The sequence below is a fragment of the Miscanthus floridulus genome, chromosome 11 (assembly GCF_019320115.1).
Source record: "Miscanthus floridulus cultivar M001 chromosome 11, ASM1932011v1, whole genome shotgun sequence".
NCBI classification, from domain to species: domain Eukaryota; kingdom Viridiplantae; phylum Streptophyta; class Magnoliopsida; order Poales; family Poaceae; genus Miscanthus; species Miscanthus floridulus.
The window spans coordinates 58,006,331-58,021,727 of NC_089590.1; the positions used below are offsets into that span (position 1 = coordinate 58,006,331).

Here is a 15,397-nt window from a genome sequence, read left to right on the forward strand (position 1 = left end):
ATTTAGCGCTGAGCTAGTCGATTAGGGACTCAGGCTATGGGCCTTTCTCGATCCTGTTTGCATCGTCTCTTATTTTTGTTGTGAAACAATACCTATACGCGAACGGACGTCTACAGACAAACATGTGTCTCTTCATGAGTGATCTCATCCATCAAGCACAGGATTAGTGGATAGGATTAGATAGTTAGTTGTAGTCCCAAATGGCATGTCTTTTGGGAATAGTCTTGACTCTTCGTGGCACCCCTTCACTTGTATAAATATATTTCAGAGATCAATGAAAGGAATAGTTCTCCCAAAATCTTGTTCATTTACATTTACGCTTTAACACGTTATCAGCACTGTTTCGCTCTCTCTGCACTCGCTCGAAAGGGAGAGGCAGAAGTCGATAAAGAAGATCGAGAGAACAGAAGAGGCCTACGTCGAGAACGGAGAAGTATCCAAGATGGAGGTTGTGATCTCCGTCGACTGGCTGTTGCTTTTTGCAACTCATATTCTTTCCTAAGAAGAACAGGAGGCACCGAATATCTTATATTTGCATCATATTGCAAAGAATCTGCCAGAAACATTTACTGATAATAAGGGTGTCACAAAATCTTCTTATCCTACATATAATGCGCCTGAAAGAATGGAGGTACCAATTAAAGCCATTCAACTCCCACTTCCAAAGAAGAGGGGGAGAAGTACGACCGCTCCTAAGGATAATGCTCCAAGTAAGCGTCCGAGGATACCGAGGATAATATCCTCCAAATCAGTAAATCCAAGCCAACCTCAAGTTGGTAGACACCCAAAATGGATGAGCATCCAAAACCTGGATCAAAATCCGCCCGGATCAACGGTGCATCCAAATTCTGATCCTAGAACATTGGAACACCCTGACTCCATATGGGAAATGACTCGGAGTCCAAAAGGGTTAATATTTTCACATGCTATATTGATTTCAAGAACCGAATCAATCATTTAAAGACTACAAATTGTCGCAGCATGTACTCCTCAAAGATTGTTTTTTTACCTTACTGGATCCAGACCAGAAGTCCTAGGCAGAGTGTCTTCACACTCAAATTTGGTCAAACTAAAAGGTGGCAATTAAGGAGATTGCTCTTGTTCAATGATGAGAAGTATTACCACAGTAATATCTTCCCTCAGAGTTTCTTTTCAGAAGCAAGGTGGTGAACAATAAGAGCTTGTAGCATATGGTTTTACGCAGAGACCCAGCATAGCATACCCCATGGTATGTGTGAAAATAAAGTTTTTCAAATTCAATAATTGGTATATCAAATGAATTTGATAGATTCGAACGTATAAGTCCCAATGGACTTCATATTCTGAATCCAAATACAAATCGCAACATACATTGTGTATAATTAAGCATGATTGCGTATATTGATTGTTTTGATATCACCATGATATAAAAATAATTATGCAATCATTTGAGATACAAATTCCATCATGTGGATTCGAGATGGAGGATTTGAGTAAGATCAAATATTGTCTAGGCTTACAACTTGAGCACCGTCCTTCAAGAATTTTAGTGCATCAATCAGCCTATATCCAGAAAATATTAGAGAAATTCAATATAGACAAATCATATCATAACAAAACCTCGATGGTTGTTCGTTCTTTAGAAATAGAGAAAGATCCATTTATACCACGAGATATTGGAGAAAAGATATTGGGACCAAGGTTCCATATCTTAGTGTCATTAGAGCACTTATGTATCTTGCAAATTGCACCAGGCCTAATATCACATTTGTAGTGAACATACTAGTTAGACATAGCGCAAATCCAACTCATCGTCATTAGACAGGAGCGAAGCATATCCTCAGATATCTTAGTGATACAAAGGATCTTAGTTTATTCTTTAAGAGAAATCGTGATCCCAATATGATTGGATACACGGATGCTGGTTACTTATCTGGTCCCCATCCTAAATTGGATTTGTATTCTTACATGGAGGTACAGCTATTTCATGAAGTCTTCTAAATAGACTCTGACGGCGACCTTTACTAATCATTCTGAAATTATTGCTCTATACGAGGCATCACATGAATGTGTATGACTTCGCAGAATGATTAACTACATACAACCGGCATGTGGTATTGGTTCGATTAAATCACCTACAATTATCTATGAAGATAATTTCACTTATGTTACATAGATGCAAGCAGGTTACATAAAGAGTAATGTCGCTAAGGACATTGCCTCTAAGTTGTTTTATCCCCATAAGTTACAAGAAAGCGGGGAAATAAACATCTTGCAAATCCAGTCATGTGATAATCTCACTGACCTATTTACTAAGTCCTTACCAACTTCTGTGTTTCAAAAATTGGTACATGGAATTGGTATGCGGCGACTTCGAGATTTGCCAGAATCAGGGGAGATATCTCCTAAATGTTGACATGTGCCAGCATCATATTATACTCTTTTCTTTCACAAGTTTTACTTATAAGGTTTCTTGTTAAAGTTTTTAATGAGGTAATATTAACCTAAGCATGTGTCATATTTCCTATTTTCCCCACCGGGGTTTTTGTGGGAAATATCAAAGACACATATTGCCCTCACAACTCACCCATGATTTTTCCCTGAAAAGGTTTTTCATGTGAGTTATCCAAGAGGCAATACAAATAATATGTCGTCACATTTTCTCCTAAGTTTGCCACTGGGTTTTTACAGGAGTTTTAACGGCATATCACTTTATGTTGCTCCTCATATTTTTCCTGAAAAGTTTTGGGAGGGTTATCTTTATGTCGTATCTCCAATATTTTTTCCATTGGGGTTTTTAGTGGGATACCAATGACATAATGGCTTATTTAAATCACAAATAAATATGCTATTTTCTTCTTATTTTCTAATAAGGTTTAAAGGAGTTTTTATGGCATATCATATATTCCTCAGATTTTTCCCATAGGGTTTTTTGAGGAATTTCAACTTACAGCTGCATTGATCTCAAGGAAGATTCGATCAAGGAGGAGTGTCGTGAAACGACACCTATACGTGAACAGACGTCTACAAACGAACAAACGTCTCTTCATGAGTGATCTCATCCATCAAGCACAGGATTAGTGGATAGGATTAAACAGTTAATTGTAGTCCCAAAGGACATGTCTTTTAGAAACAGTCTTGACTCTTTGTGGCACCCCTTCACTTATATAAATATATTTCAAAGATCAATGAAAGAAACCATTCTCCCAAAATCTTGTTCATTTACATTTACGCTTTAACAATTTTCTCCCTCCCGTAGCAATTTCCCCTCTTCCCATCCCTGATAGCCCTAGCCTGATGTCTCGCTCGTCGGTCGAAGCAAGAAACGGCGCCGCCGCCACTGCCCCTCCCAAGTTCCTCCCAAGTTCCTCTCCGTCCGACCATGAAGGTCACGCCAGGCTCGACGACTCCTGGCCCTGTGTGAGCAGCCGGCGGTCATCGGCGGCGCACGACATGAGCACGATGCAAGGGTGGTAGCCACGGGCCGACGAGGTCCTACGTAAGTGCTTAGGTTTAGAAAACTGGATACAGGTTTGATTGATTGCCCTCAGACGATCACTGATTCCCCTTTCTACTTCTCTAGCTGGACCTCGCATCGATTACAAGCCCACTGCGGCCCATGGACCTTTACACTCTTGCGGCGGGCTCTGGTGCTTCTTCTCTCCTGGGTTCTCTTGGGCTGACTCAGGTGTGGCACCGTGACATCCCCCTCTCCTTGGGATCCGACGTGTCCCCATGCCGGAGCTTGTGGAAATTGTTGCTAGAAAGCTTCTGCATCTTCCCAGGTTGCCAGCGACGCATCAAGTCTGGACCAATTGATCAACACCTGGGAACCGCACCATCATGCCTGGATGAAGGCGTTGCTGGAGCACAGCTTCAGGAATCTGGAGGTCGTCATCGACGTCTGGGAGGGACGGCGAGACGATGTACTTGGTCGATGTAGCGGGCTTGAGCAGCGACACGTGGAACACCGGGTGTATTGAGGAAGATGGAGGAAGCTCCAGCTTGTAGGCGATGGAGCCGATCCGCTCGATCACCTTTAAGGGGCCGAAGTAGCGGAACGACAGCTTCTGGTGAGCGCACGGCGCCAATGAGGACTGCACGTACGACTAAAGCTTGAGGTAGATAGAGTGGCCAACGGCGAAGGAGCGTTCCGACCGGCGCTTGTCTGCCTGAGTCTTCATGCGTTGTTGAGCTCAGAGAAGGTGTTGTCACACAGACGCCAGCATAGTGTTACACTCAGTCAGTAATGCTTCCACCTCAGGAGCTAAAGTGACTGAAGAAGCTGAAATACCGAAATGGCGAGGGGGGTGGCCATACAGTACCTCGAACGATGTTCTACTGATGGAGGAGTGGAGGCTGGTGTTGTACCAAAACTCCGCCAACAGGATCCACTTCAACCACTGGCGTGGGCAGGAATGTATGAAGCACCGGAGGAACGTCTCTAGACACTGGTTGACGCGCTCCGTCTGGCCGTCGGTCTGGGGGTGGTAACCCGAGCTCATCGACAGTGTGGTCTGGGCGAGGCGGAAGAGTTCACGTCAAAACACACTAGTGAAGATGCGGTCACGATCACTGATGATGGCAGTAGGCAGACCGTGTAGGCGATATATATTATCGAGGAAGGCTTGTGCGACCTACTGAGCACTAAATGGGTGTGATAAAGGAACGAAATGAGCAAATTTGCTAAACCTGTCCATGACGACCATCAGACAGTTAGCTGATCCAGAGCAGGGAAGGCCTTCGATGAAGTCCATGGAGATGACTTGCCACGACTCTGTTGGTACCGGCCGAGGAGCTAGGAGGCCTGGGTATCGAGCTCTATCCGGCTTCGCTTGGGCACATACAGAGCAAGACGCAATAAAGTTCTTGACGTCAGACTTCATGCCGCGCCATGCAAAAAGCTTCTTGAGTTTGCTGATGGTGACGGGGAACCTAGAATGGCCTCCCACTGCGCTGGTATGCAGAGCAGTCATGAGACGTTGTTGCAGTGCTGTATTGGAGCCAATCCATATTCTGTTCCTGAGGCACAGGATCCCACTAGTCAGAGTATAAGGCGGCCTAGAGTCTGGTGCCAGCAGCAACTCCTGAATGAGCTTGAGAGTAGATGGGTCTTGATCATAGCCAGACACAACCTCAGTTAGCCATGGCGGAGTTGAGGATGAGATAGCATTGAGCTGGGCAGGCGGGTCCGGGTGACGGGACAAGGCATCCGCCGCCTGGTTGGAAGCCCCAGGTTTATAAACGATCTTGTACTGCAATCCCACCATTTTTGTATATAGCTTGAGCTGCCATGGCGTATGCAGATGTTGATCAGTTATGTGGACTAGGCTTCGCTGATCAGTGTAGATGATGAACTCTCCGTGTTGCAGGTAGGCACGCCACTGTTCCACAGCCACAAGCACGGCGAGGTATTCCTTCTTGTAATTAAGTAGAGAGCCCCCGGGTGCGCGGTCCCAAAACCTTACTGACAAAGGCGAGTGGATGCCCATCTTGGAGTAACACTGTGCCCACTCCCAAATCACTTGCATCTGTCTGAATTTGGAAGGGCTTGGAGAAATCCGGCAAGGCCAGGACCAGAGCTGACATCAAGGCTTGTTGCAATGTTGTGAATGTTGTGGTATGTGCTGGAGTCCAGACGAACAGGGAACCCTTTTTTAGTAGATCTGTCAGCGGTCGAGCTAGGATAGCAAAATGTCTGACAAACTTACGGTAATAGCCCGCAAGTCCAAGGAAACTCTAGAGTTGTTTAGTATCCTGTGGAACTGGCCATTCACGAATCGACTGAACCTTATTAGGGTCTGTTGCCACGCCCGCAGCGCTGATAACATGCCCCAGGTAGGCTATACTTTGCTGGCCAAAACGACACTTGGATAATTTGACTTGCCACTGATCACGAGCCAACAATTCCAGGACTTGGCGGAGATGATCAAGGTGTTCTTCAAACGAGGAGCTAAACACCAAAATATTGTCAAAGAATACAATGACGCACTTGTGGAGAAGCGGTCGCAGGGTAGTGTTCATGGCCCCTTGGAACGTGTTCGGGGCACCAGTAAGTCCAAAAGACATAACGAAAAACTCAAAGTGTCCCCAATGAGTCTGAAACGCCGTCTTGTACTCTTCTCCTGCAGCTAATCTGATCTGATTGAACCCCGCTCAAAGGTCTAGCACTGAGAACCAAGAGGCATGAGATAGCTCGTCCAGCAGTTCATCGATCACCGGTATAGGGAACTTTGACTTAATGGTTAGTGCATTCAACATTTGGTAGTCAACACAGAATCTCCATTTGTCGTCTTTCTTCTGGACCAACAGAACTGGGGAGGAGAAGGCACTGGTACTTGGACGGATGAGGCCTGACTGTAGCATTTCAGTGACCTGTGTCTCAATCTCAGTCTTCAGTGCTGGGGCGTATCGGTATGGCCAAACTGACACAGGCTGAGCCCCTTGGACCAAAAGAATGGTATGGTCGCAAGCATGTCGAGGTGGCAGGCCAGTTGGTTCGACAAACACAAATGCAAACTCATCCAGAAGAAGCTAAATCGAAGGGTGGATGGGAGGCTGGTTTGGTGCAGTAGCATCACTGGCGATGTGGAACACTTGCACAACAGAACCAGAAGCAGACTCAGGCAGCTGACCCAGCCCATATAGAATTGAAATCCATTTCTGTGACCAGTGCACCTTCATAGGTGAGAATGCCTCGAGCCAATCCATACCTAATATCATATCATAAGAACCCAGAGGTAGGACCTTGAGGTTAGAGTGGAATTCATACCCTTGAACTGACCACACGGTGATTGGAATCTCCTGAGAGCAAGGCACAGAATTACCATCGGTAAATTGAACAGAAATAGTAGCAGGCAGCCCACAGACCCCTGAAAGTTTGCTGGCAACTGAGTTATTAATAAACGAGTGGCTGCTCCCTGAATCTACTAGTATAAGGATATCATGTCCCTCAATAGAACCCAGAAACTGCATAGTCCGCGCCATGAAACGTCCTGAGTTAGCTGCAGCAGACAGTAGGAGAAAGATTTGCGCTGTCGCTGACTCATCAAGAGCTTCAGGTTCGGCAACATCTCCAGCTGAACATTCAGGCAATTCGAATGCGTCTTGGCATAGGTTCCAAACTTCCTGGAGTGCATGCAACTGCATAACTGGAGCACACTAGTGCCCAGGCTGCCAGCGCTCGCCACAACGGATGCACAGACCGCGGGCCTTGCAGTACGAGCGGAGAGACTGGAACTTGTCTTCCAATGGCGAAGTCCTGGGCGGGAAGCGGCACTCATCGTGCACCTTCTTGTCATCGATCACCGGGAGTGCCCCAGGACGAACAGGTGGAGGGGGCAATGGCAACAGCCCCTTAGTCACCGGTTGCTTGGCGAACGGGAACCCATCCAACTTGCGTACTTCACGCCGACGGGTGGGCTCGACGGTTTCTTCCTGCAAAAGAGCCAAGGTACACGCAGAGTCCAAATCCTTGGGACGCTGAACTAGAATAATTGCTCTAATGTCATTGCAAAGCCCATCAACGAATCTGGTAGTATAAGATAGGTGATTTGGATTGGGTGTATAAGTTGAAAGTTGTTCAATAAGGTCAACAAAGCGATCGACATAATCTTGGACAGTGGATGTTTGCTTGATATGGAATAGTTGGCGAATAAGAAGCTCGTGCTGATCACGGCAGAATCGCTCGCAAATCAAACGGCAGAAGGAGGGCCAGTCCAGACCAACAAATTGGCGTTCCACAGATTGAAGCCAACGACAGGCAGCACCAGTGAACTGCATAGTCGAACACTTGACCCACATGGCTGGATCCACAGCATAGAGATCAAATTAGTTGTGGGCACAAGTCATCCAGTATTGAGGATCTTCGCCATCGAATTTTGGAAAATGCATCTTAGGAAGGTGGCCTAGGGAAGGTGGGTGGGCTAGACGAAGGGGGTACGGGGGTGCTGGGTGGGGGTTCGGTGGTGGAGGATTGGATTGGGGATGATTTGGCGGACGGGGTGGGGGATGAGGATGGAATTGAATGCTGGGAACGAAGGTACCAGGATTGCGGGGAGGATACGTACCATTGGCCGGGGACGGCACTATGGTCGTGACCAGGCCATAGTCCGGCACCCGTGTAGTCATGGCGACGCGGTGCCCGCTAGGCCAGTGGACCGTGAATCCGCCAAGGTGCTGCACGGCGGCGGCCGACTCCTGACGCGCGGTGGTTGTTGAGGCTGCGTCCCCATAGACTTGGAGAAGCGGCGAAGGTCGTAGCGGACGTCGTCGAGGTTGTCGTCGACCTCCGAGCGCCATGCTTGTAGATCTCCGACGGCCTCCTCCAGCGTCGACACCCGATCATCGCGCTCGTCGCGGTACTCAACCACCCGGATCATCTCGAGATCGGCCATGCGTTGCTCCAGGTCGGTGACGCACGAGTCGAAGTGGGCGCCCCAGTTGTCGGCGACGATGGCGGCGGTGTACTGGGCAAACGCGAAGCTCTCCAGGGAGGTGATGCGACTGTCGACGGCCTCCTCGTGCTCCTGCAGGGAGGCAGAGACGTCCTCAAAGCGCTTGTCCAGACGCTCCCAGCGCTCGGAGGAGCGCCGGTCAAGGTCCTCCATCCTCTTGAGCATTTCATCGAACGTCTAGGAGACGACAGGATCCATCGGTCCCCTCGCTCGCTGCGGCCGAGTGAAATGCTCGTGGGAAAGCGGCGCGGGCTCCAGACCGCGCCGGCGCCGAGGATCGAAGGCTCTGATACCAGGTACGTTAGCAGCCGGCGGTCACCGGCGGCGCACGACACGAGCACGACGCAAGGGTGGTAGCCACGGGCCGACGAGGTCCCAGATAAGTGCTTAGGTTTAGAAAACTGGATACAGGTTTGATTACAAGCCCACTGCGGGCCATGGACCTTTACACTTGCGGCGGGCTCTGGTGCTTCTTCTCTCCTGGGTTCTCTTGGGCTGACTCAGCTGTGGCACCGTGACATCCTGCTTGGTGGTACGGGACGCCGGTGTCGCCGCAAGCTGAGCCGTCTTCCGCTGCCTCCACTTGGTGGTCTGTGGCCAACAGTGCTACTGCTGCTGCTAAATCATCTTCTCAAGCAGTCCAAAAAGATGACGTCGACCCTGATCTACAAGAATGGCAAGTATCACCCACAACACACATCTTTCTTTTACACGTAAGATATAACAGTTCATTAGTTTTATTCAGCCTGTTCGCTTGTTGGTTTCAGCCAGCCCAAATCAGTCGGCCAACAGTGTTTTCCTCTCACAATAAACCAGCATCAGCCAGCCCAAACCAGCCCAGAAACCAACCAGCGAACAGCCGTACCGTTCACTAACATAGTGGTCAATTTCTGACAGGTGTCTGTTGTGGGGTTCTTCCTCAAGACCTAAGTACCATCGACGGCTGCGGGTAAGCAGGGGAGATATGGCTAAATAAACGGATAAATTGTGGATGCTAGATTTATTTCTAAGTTGTTAGTGTAATAGCTGCTCATGGTAGTAGCTTTATCTTGTGGATCAAGTTTTTGTTGCACTGCAGACTATGTTTTATTCCTTAGAGCTCGTTTGGATTGAAGGAATCTCACAGGAAAATTGAAGGAATTAGAAACGGAGGAAAGGAAACTAATTCGAGCGTTTGGAACAAAGGATTCGCTCAAACCCTTTCCTCTGGAATACTGTAGCCAGCAAGCAACTTCACAGGAAAGAAAAAATCCAATCCGATCCATTGTTTTGTTTTCCTTTGCGGAAGCCCGAGGCAGCACGTGTGAGAAGAGGGAAAAAAACGAGTTGCAGTTGGTACTCATATTTGCCTAAATCTTATGATTCCTATGTTACGAATTCCTGCGTTCCAAACAGTCTAAACTTTCTAATCCTGTGTGTTTGAAATCCTGTAGTTTTTCACTTTTCATTCTACCTTATTCATGTGTTTTTTTTCCTATTCCTCTATTTTGAATTCCTTTGTTCCAAACAGGCCCTTAAGCTTTTTAGTTTGTATGTGTCTTTGGTCTATCTGATGCTATGTGAACCTGGTTGTAAAAGGCATCGTATTTTACCAGTGAACAATGTTATTATTTATTTGCTTTAGCTTGTCGACACATTAGCTTGTTTGAATTGTTTTTGAATATGTCCATTGACCTGAATGTCGAAAGCACGTAAATATTAGTTGTGTAATTTTTTTTCCTTGCAACCAGCTACAGAGAGGTCTTTAGTATTGATCACCAAGTTCAGATGCACTTCAGGGACTTAAATACCTGAGTACTTTTTGTAGAACCAAGCTATTGTATTACTTGTCTCTTATGTTGTCTCAAGATTACGTGGGCTTGGCTTATAGCCAAGCTTATTGGCCTTGCTCTAATGACAACTGAGAGGCTTACCTGTACTAGAGGCTTACCCGTACTTGGATCCTTCCGAACTCCAGTGACAACATGTGATGGACCAAAGAAAGTACTAAAATGGTGGAGTGCCCGGCCCAAAGAATGTTGCAATCGCAGGAGAAACATCCAAGCACGACGGCCCAAGAAATTACCCAACTTAAGACTGCTACGGGGGATAGTGATGTTGCAATGGCAAGAGCAACATCCAAGCAAACATTCTATGCGAGCGGCAGAGATAGACAATGGTCAGAGGCTCAGAGCTCACATAACAGCTAATAAGAAACTGCATTGGGTGCATTACTTTAATCAGAGGGAACAAGTCTTATCTGAAGATTTACAAAACATGGTCAGAGCTCAGATCTACTGATATAAATCTAGGAGGTAATTAGCACCAGGCCAGTTACAAACGAAATTCAAAGATAGATTACATATATAACTTAAACTGCTTGCTACTTAAGTACTTATCTCTATCATCAGAAATAATCCCCAAAGCTTCATGGTTAGCTAAGCTACCACAACGGCATAGGATACGACACATGAGATTGTCTGATAGGCAGATTAAAGCTGTTCCTGGGGCAGATCATCACGATGTACCATTCAGTCCCAAAATGCACAGTTCATTACTTGTCATTGTCAATCAAGAGGGGCAGAACTATCAATTACTATTCTTTATCGGAGTCACTGACTGCATCGAAGTCAATCTTCCGACAAATGCCCGGGCTGAGTTTTAACGCTTTAAGAGATGGTCTCAAAGGTGCACCTGGGCATGTGGATGCAATGCCAGTAAGTAGAGGCTTCGAATCAGGTGTCTTGCAGCTTCCATGTAGGCCCGAATCTGTCACATTCTTTCCAGTTTCTTCTTGTCCATCAAGAGGGCCATCTACAATTAATAGATCCAGGATCATCTTGTGAATCACTTGGAGATATTGATCCTCATCATCAGAACCACTAGAATCAAAACTTAACCTTTTAACTGGGTAGTCACCTGAATCAAAATTTAGCTTCCTACGAGGTGGAACTTCAGCACCTCTAGCCACTTTCTTCTTTGGTGCACAGGCCGCCTCGGGCCCTGGAGCAAATGGATCAAAGATGCTTTCACGTGGTGTCTCACAACCCAATGAAAGACTATCATCAGTAGGCTTGCTAGAGATTGACAATTCAAGTATATCTCCCCTTGGAGACATGGCCTCAGGAACATCGACCTTGTTATTTTCAAGATAATAAGTTATACCAGAGGTTTCTTTCTCTTCCTTATTTCCCAAGGGAACTAGCAGAAAGGGCTCCTTGCTCGGATTCGTTTCAACCCTTTCTATGACTATTGAATCACAGCCCACAACTTGCGAGGTTTCAACCTCACTCTTATCCACTACAAGATCTGGTAGGACTGGTATGGCCTCAAACCCCATGATATGGTAAAGAATATTATTGCAGAACAAACGTTGACACAAAAGTGATGTTTAAACCGTGCTTTTAAGAGCGTGTTCGGCTGGTCAGCTTCGGCTGGCTGGCTGGCCTTTTTTTCCAGGCGGAGCAGTGTTTTTCTCTCACCAAATTCCAGCATGAACAGTGTTTTCCAGCTGCTACGGTACCAATTTAATGCCAGCCGAACGCTCGACCCACCACTGGTCTTCAATATATACCAGTGTGCTACAACCTGCAAAAAAGTAGACAGTGCAAAACTTAATTCAGGATACCAAACAAATTATGCACAAGCACGAGAAAAAAATATATTAATGCAATAGGGTTACCACATATACCAGTTGCTATGTCAAAACATATATGTTTCAGGCTCAAGTGCTCAAGAATTAACAGAAGCTGTATGGGAATTATGAACTAATGCAAACAATACGTTTTCTTAACCCTGCAATTCACTAATCCCACTATCCCAGTATTTCCATAAACAGCTACTCTTTAGATTGGGACAACCCAGCCTCAGAGATGACAAAAAATAAAGAAAGTATTCAACCACCAGTCGAGTTGAACTACAGATACAGGAATATGCCTTTTTCCTTCTGTTGGCCATAAACTTTTGAAAAGCGACACCAATTGACAAATGCTAGAAAAATCAACATATATTAACAAATGCTAGAAAAGCGTATAGCTTGTAACAGAAGATTCAAATAGCATCTGAATATTTATTATTTATATACTCCTTCCGTTTTTTTATGTGCTGCATTTGTTTTTAAGGAAAAATCGGTAATAGATGTCGTATTCTGGTCTCGTGGTTTTGTTCCTAGCGTCGTGAGTTAAAACGCCTCGATTCTTCCACGCGCAGTTAAACCTGCATGCAGCCATGCAGGAGCTAGCTTGCATGTTGCCGGTGAACTACCACGCGCGAGTGCCGGGCGGGACGTTGGTGAGTGCTTTGCGCGCGCTTGGCTTGCATGGGCCATGCAGGAGTAATTGCATAGCGCTGTGCATGAAGGGGCATGACCGGATGAAGTACAGAAACGAGAAGACTTGGAGTTAATCTCTAACTTGGTCTGTGCACCAAAGCCAAATGCGACACTTAAAAAAACGGAGGGAGTATTTATAACTCAATAAGCATTTTCTAAAGGCCCCAACATAACATGAAAAAAATCACAGTATTTCAGGTTCAGATAACATTCAGGTCCGAGCAAATCCACTGGCTACCCTAGGCTCCAAATCCTCCAAAACAGGAATAGACATGCCCCCATATTGCCATATGCAGCTATGCTTCATGTATGGAGCAGATTTAGCTAAACCCTTAAAATTTGCAAATGTTATGGCAGACAGAACTAAAATGGAACATTGGGGTTAGCTAAACCTGCAGCTTCATAAAAAAATCAGAAAATTAGTACCTCGTCTGTGGCAGTGGAGAAGTCCATGGTAAAGTGGACGGAATGGAGCACCCCAACCTCCATTCATCCATCCCAGAAAGGAAGAACAACACCAAATCAAAACCCCACCCAAGTAACCTAGGGTTTACTTACCAGCTAAGGGGGGCAATCAAAATATCAAATCCAACGCCAAGATGGATCTAGGCTGCAAACAGGACCCGTGCTCATAGCGGCAGCAGCAGCAGCGAGGGAAGGTGGAGAGGACGGGTGGATATGGATCTAGGGCTTGGCAGTGTTTCCACGCCGGCGCGAACGGGTAGAATGCCAAAAGAGGTGCGATAAGGTGGTACCTTGATTCAATTTGGAATGTCTATCTTTATTATCCGTTAACACACGCTTTGCGTTCACCTAAATCAAATCGCAAGAACAAAGAACAGTCCATCATCTTCTTCCTCTTACAAAAACAACCGACTAACATGCTCCTTCTAAGAGTCCATTATCTAGTCCATTATCAAGTACTTGATAGGATTAGATATAATCAAAACATACTATGATGGCAGTGAAGTGCATTACAATTCATGAATATTATGTTTCTTGCTCCAAGCAACTACTCTGAGTTGGATTAAACAAATTTAATTATCAAACATTAGATTAAACAATCTAAAAGGTCTATTTTCAAGCAAGTAATATGAACTAAACAAATTTCATTATCAAACATTGGGTTATACAATTTGAGTTATAATCTTCTGATCACATCGACATGCTCACTTCTTCGCTAACATTACAGTTTGATAGGGAACGCAATGAGAAACTATTTATGTTCATGGAAACAAGTAATCCACAGTATGCTGCTGAACCTACAGGGAACATAAATGGTAGACACCTCCCCCTCGCAGCTGCAGGATCACTAACGGCTGCTGAAAAGGGATGTTTCTGCAAATGTATCTCTCACATGTAGAAATAGTGGAACAGTTTAACTGACAATGAACACACAGGTTTAATTGTTTAAATGACAATGAACACGCAGGTTAAATGACAGTGAACACGCAGCTTAAATGAACCATTGTTAATCTCGTGTGGATTTTCTTGCTGGCTGCAGATACGGCACAAAGACTAGAAGGGTGCTAGGGCTGGCCAGTTGGGGCTCACCTTGGGATCTTGGTACTCGTAGGGACCACGACTACCGGAGGCGGAGGAGGACGCGGACGCGGACGCGGACACCGGGATCGAGGGCGCCGAAGGGAGTAGCTGTGAACGAGTTAGGGCAGGCCCGCGTTGCAACGAGATGCGTGGCCTGTCCCGGGGGGCGCATGCGTCCCCGGGCTCGGGGATATGCGCCGCCAGTCGCCGGGCGCAGGGATGCGCCGGCCGCCAGGTGATGTTGCTCCGGTGCTGGCTATTGGGTGGCTGCCGGGGGTGGCGGCGGCGGCGGCCTCGTGACTCGCGGGACACTGCAGTCTGTAGCTGGAGAATGGGCGACTCGCGGGTGAGCGCTGCCCGTGCCCGCTGTCATGAGGCCGGGCGTATTTCCACGGGGGAAACGGGCTGCCTCGGGGCCTAGACCGCGCGCCGTGGGCTTCCAAACTTGCCGCAGAGGCGGCGGCCAGTGGAAACTTTAGTTTCCAGAACGGGGGAATGGCCCGGTTCCCCTCGCAAAAATGGGCTGCCAAACGAGTCAGATTTTCTCCTCAGTAATGCTGGGTTTAGAGCGTCCGTTCGGACGAACAGACCAACCTCCGCACATGCGTGATGACCAAGAAAAAAAAGCGGTACGTGTAGTTGCAGTCAGGCGGAACCTGTACCGGTCCTTTCTGTGGGACAGCGCATGGGAGCGTATGCGGCCACTCGTTCGTCGTGAGGTGCATGTGCATGCGACCAGTGGCGGCGCCAGGGGTATGCCCTTGTATGCCTCGGCATACCCAAGATTTGAGAGAATAAATTAATAAGTATACACATCTTCATACATTCACGTTTCTGGTTCATAGGCCCAATAGAACATCCGTTTCTGGCAACCTGACAGCCCACGAAACCAACAAAGCTCATAATACACTCCATCGCTTGCGTTGCCCCCTGCCCAGCGCCCCTTTCCCTGCTCGTCCTCGCTGCTCTGCACCGCAGCACGTAGCCACGCACGGTAGCATGAGGCCGCCATGTGCCACCTCCGGACCGGACCTCCCCCACATATGTTCCTAGAGATGAAAGGTTTAAAAATTTAAAGAACATATGTGAGCTTTCAGTTAAGCTTGTG

General features: G+C 46.8%; 2 protein-coding genes across 2 annotated transcripts; both read right to left on the reverse strand.

Moving 5' to 3' along the window:
• Positions 1-1,462: 1,462 nt before the first annotated feature.
• On the reverse strand, positions 1,463-8,988 carry LOC136493173 (uncharacterized). Its single transcript, XM_066489224.1, has 2 exons — positions 8,049-8,988; positions 1,463-1,542 (listed from the first exon to the last, which is right to left on the reverse strand). Exon 1 carries the CDS (start codon positions 8,598-8,600, stop codon positions 8,106-8,108), a length of 495 nt encoding a protein of 164 aa, XP_066345321.1. The 5' UTR covers positions 8,601-8,988; the 3' UTR covers positions 1,463-1,542; positions 8,049-8,105.
• Positions 8,989-10,629: 1,641 nt separating this feature from the next.
• Positions 10,630-14,636, reverse strand: LOC136493172 (uncharacterized). The gene is made up of 2 exons (XM_066489222.1): positions 14,299-14,636; positions 10,630-12,002 (listed from the first exon to the last, which is right to left on the reverse strand). Exon 2 carries the CDS (start codon positions 11,752-11,754, stop codon positions 11,011-11,013), a length of 744 nt encoding a protein of 247 aa, XP_066345319.1. The 5' UTR covers positions 11,755-12,002; positions 14,299-14,636; the 3' UTR covers positions 10,630-11,010.
• Between the last annotated feature and the right edge of the window lie 761 nt (positions 14,637-15,397).

Bases quoted from the DNA above. Each gene is read 5' to 3' on its own strand.
- LOC136493172 (XM_066489222.1), bottom strand. From the start codon at position 11,754: ATGGGGTTTGAGGCCATACCAGTCCTACCAGATCTTGTAGTGGATAAG.
- LOC136493173 (XM_066489224.1), bottom strand. From the start codon at position 8,600: ATGCTCAAGAGGATGGAGGACCTTGACCGGCGCTCCTCCGAGCGCTGG.